The sequence below is a fragment of the Anomaloglossus baeobatrachus genome, chromosome 4, assembly GCF_048569485.1.
Source record: "Anomaloglossus baeobatrachus isolate aAnoBae1 chromosome 4, aAnoBae1.hap1, whole genome shotgun sequence".
In the NCBI taxonomy this organism is placed as follows: Eukaryota; Metazoa; Chordata; class Amphibia; order Anura; family Aromobatidae; genus Anomaloglossus; species Anomaloglossus baeobatrachus.
Genome location: NC_134356.1, coordinates 91,338,459 through 91,348,476, shown reverse-complemented (window position 1 = coordinate 91,348,476; position 10,018 = coordinate 91,338,459). Strand labels below are relative to the sequence as shown.

Below are 10,018 nucleotides of genomic sequence, written 5' to 3'. Positions count from 1 at the left end.
CAGTAATGCCCATAGTGTCCCTGACAGCTTTAATCAATTTGCTCGTGCCTTCTACAGGGAAACATTGGTGGACGTCAGCCTCACTGTCAGAGGAAGAGGATGCAGAGCCAGAAGACCCACACTCTCCCTCGGATCGACTGGATGGTGAGGCCGGGAAGGCCTGTCTATGCCGTTTACGCGGAGGCTCTTTCAGGGACTGCAGAGAACTCTGGACTTCGGACCGGATGATGGCACGAAGATCACTAGCAAACCCAGGGGTCTCATCTGAAATGGTCTGCTAGATACAGTCCTTGCAGAGCCGTTTGGACCAGGACGGAGTCAGTTCCCGGCTACAGAGGGCGCATTCCCTGTTATTCGATTTGGCAGTACACTTCCGTGGCATTTTAACCTATGCATGACAGGGACGGAGGGGAGACACAACACCAGGAAAACAATGAACAACAGGTACACATGCCCAAAGATCAGTCACCCACTAGGAGATGAAGGGTCGGTACCGGTTCTGGGGAAGGAGCTTTCATCAAAGTCTTCCCTCTGGAGGCGCCTTTGCCGTCAGACGGTTCTCAGGTCTGTTTAGTGGCCCGGGTGCCACGCTTGCTAGACAAGCTGGCATCTGAACCAGAGTCGCTCCTGCGACGCTCCGGTGGTTTCGCCACTTTCTTGCCAGCAGGAGGGGATGAGGACTCACGCACAGAGTGCCGGTCCTCCTCACGGTGCCCCTCCTTGTCCATATAGCTGAACCTAAGGACGATTGCTATCTGAACAAAACACCTCCGTTTAGGCAAGGAGGCTGGAGCACGTTATTCCACCCAGAGCTCAGTTTTAAACTGAGCGCTGGAGCATTGGAGCACTTCCTCCCCACCTTCCGGGGTCAGACATCACTGCCGACGTCAGCGCATGGCAGGTGCGGCTGCCGCGCATGCGCAACGCCCGCACTCAGAGCACGCCCCCAAGATGGCGGCGGCGTGCAGCACACGCGGCCGCGAGCAGCCCCGCCGCCCTGAAAGGATCGGCAGGCTGCAGTACTTACCTGCCGCACTGCGCCAGCTCATGGACACAACCCCCGGGGTCCGCCATGGCGCCTCCAGGCACCCGAACGGAGCGAGGCAGGACCCGTGCCGCCGCCAGAACCGCCCGTCGGGACCGGGTAAGACTTGCTTGAAGATCCACGGCCCTCCGGGGCCGCAACCTGAGGTATCCGTCCAGGACAGGAAACCAAACTGAGGCGGCGAGAGGACCGCCCCTTTTTAACCTGAAGGTTTCCTGTCCTGGATGGGCGGATCCTCTCTCGTGGTGCCGTCATAGGGTGAGGGGAAAAAAATTGCCCAACAAGCAACTTCCACTAAGTTGTGGAAATTACAAATTTGGGGCCAAAACAACATTTTAATGGAAAAAAAACCCTTTATTTTCATTTTCACATCCACATTTTAAAAATGTTCTGTGAATTACCTATGGGTTCTCAATGCTCTCTATACTCCTGGATAAAATCCTGGATGGGTCTAAATTCCAAAATGGGGTCACTTGTGGGGGTTTCAACTGTTTAGGCACCTTATAGATCCTGCTAATTCTACATGGTGCCCGCAATCTATTTCAGCCAAATTTGTATTCCAAAATTCTAATAATGCTCCTTCCCTTCTGAGCCTAGCCGTTTGTCCACACAGAGGTTTCTGACCGCATTTGGGGTATCAGCGTGCTGACAAAAAAACTGGATAACAAATTGTGGGGTCCATTTTCTCATTCTATCTATTGTAAACGTACAAAATGCTGCTGAAACAACATTATAGAGGAGAAATTCAATTTTTTTCAAATTGCTACTAAACTGAGGGGGTCTATATTTCTAGTTATTATCTGTATTTGTTTCTAGCAATATCAGCCATGATCCCGTCTTATATTTCTAACCAACCCTTGACATATCATAATCTCTAAGTTGTTAACGCATTAGTGTTTAATTTTTTTTCTCATTTATTTTTTTTCTGTAACTTTTTAAACTTTTAACCCTTCTAACATCCTAACAAAATAACATGTCACTTGAAAAATGATGCAAATGTAAAGTAGACATATGGGAAATGTTATTTATTTATTAATTATTTTGCAAGGCATGACAATCTGGTTTAAGGGGTTAACAACTGAAAAAAAGTGTGTGATCCGAAGATGGTTTGCAATGCAAAGCTATGTGGCGCTGGAAATAATGGTGACTAAGCTTATGTGCACACGCTGAATCTTTTTTTGAGTGCATCTTTTTATCCTGTGGTCATTGAAAATGCAGCTTGTGGCCCAAAAAAACTCATGATGTTTTGCTGCATTTTTGTTCATGCGTTTATTAAAAACAAAACGAGATATGATAGGATAGGAAAATTGATAGATAGATAGATAGATATATATAGTAATGTGCCCCATCCTTGTCCCCATTTTATCGTTATGTGCCCATCCTGTAGTAATGTGTCCATCCTTGTCCCCTTCTTATAGTAATGTTCCCCATCCTTGTCCCCTTGTAGCAATCTCCCTATCCTGTAGTACTGTCCCCATCATATTTTTCCCATTCTATAGTAATGTCCCCATCCTATAGTAATGTTCCCACCTTGTCCCCATCCTATAGTAATGTTCCCAGCCTTGTCCCCATTCTGTAGTAATGTCCCCATCCAATAGTAATGTGCCTATCCTTGTCCCCATCCTATAGTAATGTCCCTATCCTATAGTAATGTCCCCAGCCTTATCCCTATCCTATAGTAATGTTTCCCATCCTTGTCCCCTTGTAGTAATGTCTGTATCCTGTAATACTATGCCCACCTTGTCCCCATCCCATAGTAATGTCCCCAGTCTTGTCCCTATCCTATAGTAATGTGCCCACCTTGTCCCCATCCTATAGTAATGTGGTGGCGGCTGAAAGGGGGCAGTGGCACTATAACTTACTGATCGCTCTCCAGTCCTCAGCTTCCACAGACGCCGGAGTGAAGGTGAGGGAGCGGTCTCCGGTCCCAGATCCACAGTGATTGGAGAGATCGGTCACAAGGCCGTTCACTCCAATCAGACCTGGGGGCGGGTGAAACAGAGGACACCCAGCTGCAGCCAATGATTAGTGCTATAGCTGCACTGATCATGGCTGGATTTCAATGTTTTAGCCATTTTCAATGGTTGCAACATTGCAGTGGCTGTGATTGGCTGAGCGGCGTTCGTCAACCAATCACAGCCTCCATATGTCCGGGGGGGAGACACCACCTCTCCTGAGGTCAAGCAGAGGTCCCCTCCTCCCCGAATCTAAGGTATTTGCAAAGCGATCGCACCAACCGTGGCTCCGGGGCCGCGATTTCGCCATGACGTACTGGGTACGTCATGGGTCCTTAAGTACCAGGGAGCCATGACGTACCAAGTACATCATAGGTCGCTAAGGGGTTAATGTGCCGTCCTTCACATACATACAAATATATATATATAAAAAAAAAACATTCTCCTCACCTGTCCCGCGTTCCCTCGGCTGCCTCATCCCTACTTCTTGCTGTCTGTAGGCCTGTGCCCCCGGTGACTATCGCGGCCGGTGCAGGGGCTGCAGCCCCTATCAGCGCTTTATGTCAGATGATTGTTTTGCCGGTGCTGCGTGCGCAGAGTCAAGCTCTCTGTGCTCAACGTTTCCAATGCAAGCGTAGCCGTCCGCCAATCAGAGGTAAGCAGCTGAGGTCAGGCAGTGTCCATTGGAGGAATAGTTGTGCACAGAGCGCTTAACTCTGAGAGCGCAGCGCCGGCAAAACAATCATTTGACATAAAGAGCAGACAGTGGCTGCGGCCCCTGCACCGGCCGCAATAGTCAACAGGGCCACACGAAGCAGCCTGAGGGGCGGCATACGGCCCGCAGGCCGAGTGTTTGAAACCTCTGCATTAGATGCACTAATTTTGGTGCTGGACCTGGCTCTTCCCGTTGCCCTGGTGCAGTGGCAATTGGAGTAATAAAGGAGTTCATGGCAGCCCAAAGCTGCCACTAAGCCCTAGATTAGTAATGGGAGGCGTCTATGAGACCCCCCCAGGGTCATTCCATGGTAATGTACGTTACATTCAGAAGCCAAAAACTGAGTTAATAATGTCTACAGACTGTTCTTTGAAGGCAGGCACAAAAATGAGTGACTGTATATTGTACATTGAACTATTCTCAATAGATTTCAACATAATTTGTATTGTTGAATAATCAAACTAAGTACAAAATACAATGTTATTACTTGGTAACTTACATTACACAAAAAGAAACGTAAGTTACCAAATAATAACATTGTATTTTGTATTTAATTTGTATTGTTGAAAAATCAGAAAAAGGGAGCCAGCACGATTTCTAAACTGTACTTATTATTAAATGGAGATTTTTCGCAAAACATTGCAATATTTTGAGCTACCCGCCACTTCACGGCAAATCTCAAGGGGCAGTCCTACACTAGTATTTTTTTTTTCTGAAGGGTGCCATGCGGCCTCACACATTTAAAAGCAGAACTATTTAAAACAGCACCTACCTGATGCTTTTCATTCCTGTACCTGTGACTAAATCACAGCTGTGGGCGGGACATGCCCAGGCAAGTGCTGCTTATGTTAAATAAAAAATGAAAAATCAAACTGTGTTCAAATCTATTGAGAATAGTACAATATACAGGCACTCATTTTTGTGCCTGCCTTCAAAGAACAGTCTGTAGCCATTATTAACTCAGTTTTTGGCTTCTGAATGTAAGGTAAGTTACCGTGGAATAACCCCCCATAACTAATCTGTAAGTGAAAGTTAACAAACGCAAAACACCCAAAAAAGCCTTTACTTGGATTAAAAGACAAAAAGCATCATCTTTCACCACTTTTTAAGCCCAAAAAGCATCCCTGCAGTGCAGGTCCAACGTAAACCACACAAGGTCCCATGACAATTCAGCTCAGCTATATCTGAAGCTCACAGCGAGTGTCATAGAACATGACTTCCTGCTGTGAGATTCAGGCAGAGATTGAGCCGCAATCAGCGGGGCAGAGGATACAGTGCATATTCAATGATGGTCATGAGTGGAAGTGAATGAGCGGTCGCCGGAGCAGTGTGACAGCCGCCCCGATGAATCAGTAAGTATGAAAATCTTGCTCCTACCCCTTTGCACCGGATTCTGGTCCCCATAGACTTTATATCTGGACAGGCATCAGGCTAGATGCCAGGGATCAATCCCCCTCCAACCCCGACTCAGCGGGGTATTGATCTGCCTGTTGTCCAATGAGAAAAACAGGGACAAATTGCAAAAAGAATTGACATGCTACATCTTCAAAAACACAGCCAAAAAAGATGCCCTGTGCAGACAGCAAAATAGAGATCTCATAGACTGCATTTGGGTGCATCTTTGTGACCACAAAATTTCGCCAGAAACGCACAAAAAGATGCACTCTGTGCACGCAGCCTATATGAAAGAGGCTTCTGCACATTCAATACAGCATGGAGATTTCCAGAGGCCTTTCCTGGACATTGGAACAATTTCCTTCCTGTCGTCGTGTTCTATCCTACCGCCACTAGGTGTCGCTACTGCAGTGAAGGCCGCCTGCAGACGAGGGCACCTATGACCATTTCCTCCCGGTCGCTGTGCTCTACTCTCCCGCCACTAGGTGTCGCAACTGCAGTGAAGGCCGCCTCTGACCATTTCCTCCTGGTCGCTGTGCTCTACTCTCCCGCCACTAGGTGTCGCAACTGCAGTGAAGGCCGCCTCTGACCAGTTCCTCCTGGTCGCTGTGCTCTTCTTTCCCGCCGCTAGGTGTCGTTACTGCAGTGAAGGCCGCCTCTGACCATTTCCTCCCGGTCGCTGTGCTCTACTCTCTCGCCACTAGGTGTCGCAACTGCAGTGAAGGCCGCCTCTGACCATTTCCTCCTGGTCGCTGTGCTCTACTCTCCCACCACTAGGTGTCGCTCATGCGGTGAAGGCCGCCTGCAGACGAGGGCGCCTCTGTGACACTTTCCTCCCGGTCGCTGTGCTCTGCCCTCCCACCACTAGGTGTCGCTCATGCGGTGAAGGTCGCCTGCAGACGAGGGCGCCTCTTTGATCCATTCCTCCCGGTCGCTGTGCTCTGCCCTCCCGCCTCTAGGTGTCGCTCATGCGGTGAAGGCCGCCTGCAGACGAGGGCGCTTCTTTGATCCATTCCTCCCGGTCGCTGTGCTCTGCCCTCCCGCCTCTAGGTGTCGCTCGTGCGGTGAAGGCCACCTGAAGACGAGGGCGCCTCTTTCCTGTCTGGGCCGCCTGGTCTGTTTGTGTGCAGCGAGTGTGAGTGTCGGAAGGCCAAGACGAGGCGCGCAGCCATGGGCCGGGAGTCCAGGTGAGACCGCGCTGCTCTGCTATGTCTGCTCAGCCGCCATTGCGCGTCACTGGGCCGCTGCATTAGTGCCGCCCTCCTGTACATCACTGCTATACCTGTACACTAGGCTGCAGCGGTAACTTGCTGGGTGACAACAACCTCGGTAGCCACAAACCAGGCTAGGAAGGTGTCAGAGGCAGTGGAGAGCTGCGCCTCGTGTGTCCCCCCTTACTGCTTTGTATTGGGGCTGTCGTGGGTCCTGGTATTTTGGGCTGGAGGGATACAGCTGCAGATTACTGGAAACATAGTAACGCCAGCGGGAAGAAGACTAAGGAAAATGGGCCATGGGCAGAAAAAAAACTCATTTACCTTGACAGATGGTCCCCAATGACATTCTGTCCATGCGTCAGTGACCGCTGCAGCCAATCACTGGTTACGTGCATTTACATCACTTGATTATCAAGGCCTGTGATTGGTTGAAGAGGTGTGTGTGTGTGTGTGTGTGTGTGTGTGTGTGTGTGTGTGTGTGATCAGCGGGAAGTAAGGGGGAACACCAGAGCAGGAGGATAAGGCTAGGTTCAAATTTCCGTTGTTTTGCATCAGTCACATGCGTTGCTTGACGCTTGTGACTGATGTGTTGTACAACGGATGACAAGAATTGGAATTAGAAAGCGGATTCCGTTGTAAAACAAGAGCGAGAGAACAATCAGCTGATCGTTCACAATAGCCGGCCGCCGGCTTTTGAGAGCGATCAGATCTCTCGGCGGTCGGCTAATGAGAGCGATCAGATGATCTCTCGGCGGCCGGCTAATGAGAGCGATCAGATGATCTCTCGGCGGCCGGCTAATGAGAGCGATCAGATGATCTCTCGGCAGCCGGCTAATGAGAGCGATCAGATGATCTCCCGGCGGCCGGCTAATGAGAGCGATCAGATGATCTCCCGGCGGCCGGCTAATGAGAGCGATCAGATGATCTCTCGGCGGCCGGCTAATGAGAGCGATCAGATGATCTCTCGGCGGCCGGCTAATGAGAGCGATCAGATGATCTCTCGGCGGCCGGCTAATGAGAGCGATCAGATGATCTCTCGGCGGCCGGCTAATGAGAGCGATCAGATGATCTCTCGGCGGCCGGCTAATGAGAGCGATCAGATGATCTCTCGGCGGCCGGCTAATGAGAGCGATCAGATGATCTCTCGGCGGCCGGCTAATGAGAGCGATCAGATGATCTCTCGGCGGCCGGCTAATGAGAGCGATCAGATGATCTCTCGGCGGCCGGCTAATGAGAGCGATCAGATGATCTCTCGGCGGCCGGCTAATGAGAGCGATCAGATGATCTCTCGGCGGCCGGCTAATGAGAGCGATCAGATGATCTCCCGGCGGCCGGCTAATGAGAGCGATCAGATGATCTCCCGGCGGCCGGCTAATGAGAGCGATCAGATGATCTCCCGGCTAATGAGAGCGATCAGATGATCTCCCGGCTAATGAGAGCGATCAGATGATCTCCCGGCTAATGAGAGCGATCAGATGATCTCCCGGCTAATGAGAGCGATCAGATGATCTCCCGGCTAATGAGAGCGATCAGATGATCTCCCGGCTAATGAGAGCGATCAGATGATCTCCCGGCTAATGAGAGCGATCAGATGATCTCCCGGCTAATGAGAGCGATCAGATGATCTCCCGGCTAATGAGAGCGATCAGATGATCTCCCGGCTAATGAGAGCGATCAGATGATCTCCCGGCTAATGAGAGCGATCAGATGATCGGCCGGCTAATGAGAGCGATCAGATGATCGGCCGGCTAATGAGAGCGATCAGATGATCGGCCGGCTAATGAGAGCGATCAGATGATCGGCCGGCTAATGAGAGCGATCAGATGATCGGCCGGCTAATGAGAGCGATCAGATGATCGGCCGGCTAATGAGAGCGATCAGATGATCGGCCGGCTAATGAGAGCGATCAGATGATCGGCCGGCTAATGAGAGCGATCAGATGATCGGCCGGCTAATGAGAGCGATCAGATGATCGGCCGGCTAATGAGAGCGATCAGATGATCGGCCGGCTAATGAGAGCGATCAGATGATCGGCCGGCTAATGAGAGCGATCAGATGATCGGCCGGCTAATGAGAGCGATCAGATGATCGGCCGGCTAATGAGAGCGATCAGATGATCGGCCGGCTAATGAGAGCGATCAGATCGGCCGGCTAATGAGAGCGATCAGATGATCGGCCGGCTAATGAGAGCGATCAGATGATCTCTTGGCGGTCGGCTAATGAGAGCGATCAGATGATCTCCCGGCTAATGAGAGCGATCAGATGATCTCCCGGCTAATGAGGCGATCAGATGATCGGCCGGCTAATGAGAGCGATCAGATGATCGGCCGGCTAAGGAGAGCGATCAGATGATCGGCCGGCTAATGAGAGCGATCAGATGATCGGCCGGCTAATGAGAGCGATCAGATGATCGGCCGGCTAATGAGAGCGATCAGATGATCGGCCGGCTAATGAGAGCGATCAGATGATCGGCCGGCTAATGAGAGCGATCAGATGATCGGCCGGCTAATGAGAGCGATCAGATGATCGGCCGGCTAATGAGAGCGATCAGATGATCTCTTGGCGGTCGGCTAATGAGAGCGATCAGATGATCTCCCGGCTAATGAGAGCGATCAGATGATCTCCCGGCTAATGAGAGCGATCAGATGATCTCCCGGCTAATGAGAGCGATCAGATGATCGGCCGGCTAATGAGAGCGATCAGATGATCGGCCGGCTAATGAGAGCGATCAGATGATCGGCCGGCTAATGAGAGCGATCAGATGATCGGCCGGCTAATGAGGCGATCAGATGATCGGCCGGCTAATGAGAGCGATCAGATGATCGGCCGGCTAATGAGAGCGATCAGATGATCGGCCGGCTAATGAGAGCGATCAGATGATCGGCCGGCTAATGAGAGCGATCAGATGATCGGCCGGCTAATGAGAGCGATCAGATGATCGGCCGGCTAATGAGAGCGATCAGATGATCGGCCGGCTAATGAGAGCGATCAGATGATCTCTTGGCGGTCGGCTAATGAGAGCGATCAGATGATCTCCCGGCTAATGAGAGCGATCAGATGATCGGCCGGCTAATGAGAGCGATCAGATGATCGGCCGGCTAATGAGAGCGATCAGATGATCGGCCGGCTAATGAGAGCGATCAGATGATCTCTTGGCGGTCGGCTAATGAGAGCGATCAGATGATCTCCCGGCTAATGAGAGCGATCAGATGATCTCCCGGCTAATGAGAGCGATCAGATGATCGGCCGGCTAATGAGAGCGATCAGATGATCGGCCGGCTAATGAGAGCGATCAGATGATCGGCCGGCTAATGAGAGCGATCAGATGATCGGCCGGCTAATGAGAGCGATCAGATGATCGGCCGGCTAATGAGAGCGATCAGATGATCTCCCGGCTAATGAGAGCGATCAGATGATCTCCCGGCTAATGAGAGCGATCAGATGATCGGCCGGCTAATGAGAGCGATCAGATGATCGGCCGGCTAATGAGAGCGATCAGATGATCGGCCGGCTAATGAGAGCGATCAGATGATCGGCCGGCTAATGAGAGCGATCAGATGATCGGCCGGCTAATGAGGCGATCAGATGATCGGCCGGCTAATGAGAGCGATCAGATGATCGGCCGGCTAATGAGAGCGATCAGATGATCGGCCGGCTAATGAGAGCGATCAGATGATCTCCCGGCTAATGAGAG

General features: G+C 51.1%; 1 protein-coding gene across 1 annotated transcript in view; it reads left to right on the top strand.

Moving 5' to 3' along the window:
• Positions 1 to 6,115: 6,115 nt before the first annotated feature.
• DDX46 (DEAD-box helicase 46) overlaps positions 6,116 to 10,018 on the top strand; it is a 209,277-nt gene continuing 205,374 nt past the window's right edge. The window contains exon 1 of the mRNA XM_075344461.1: positions 6,116 to 6,297. Coding sequence (XP_075200576.1) covers positions 6,281 to 6,297 — 17 coding nt within the window. The 5' untranslated portion in view covers positions 6,116 to 6,280. The remainder of the gene's footprint in view (positions 6,298 to 10,018) is intronic.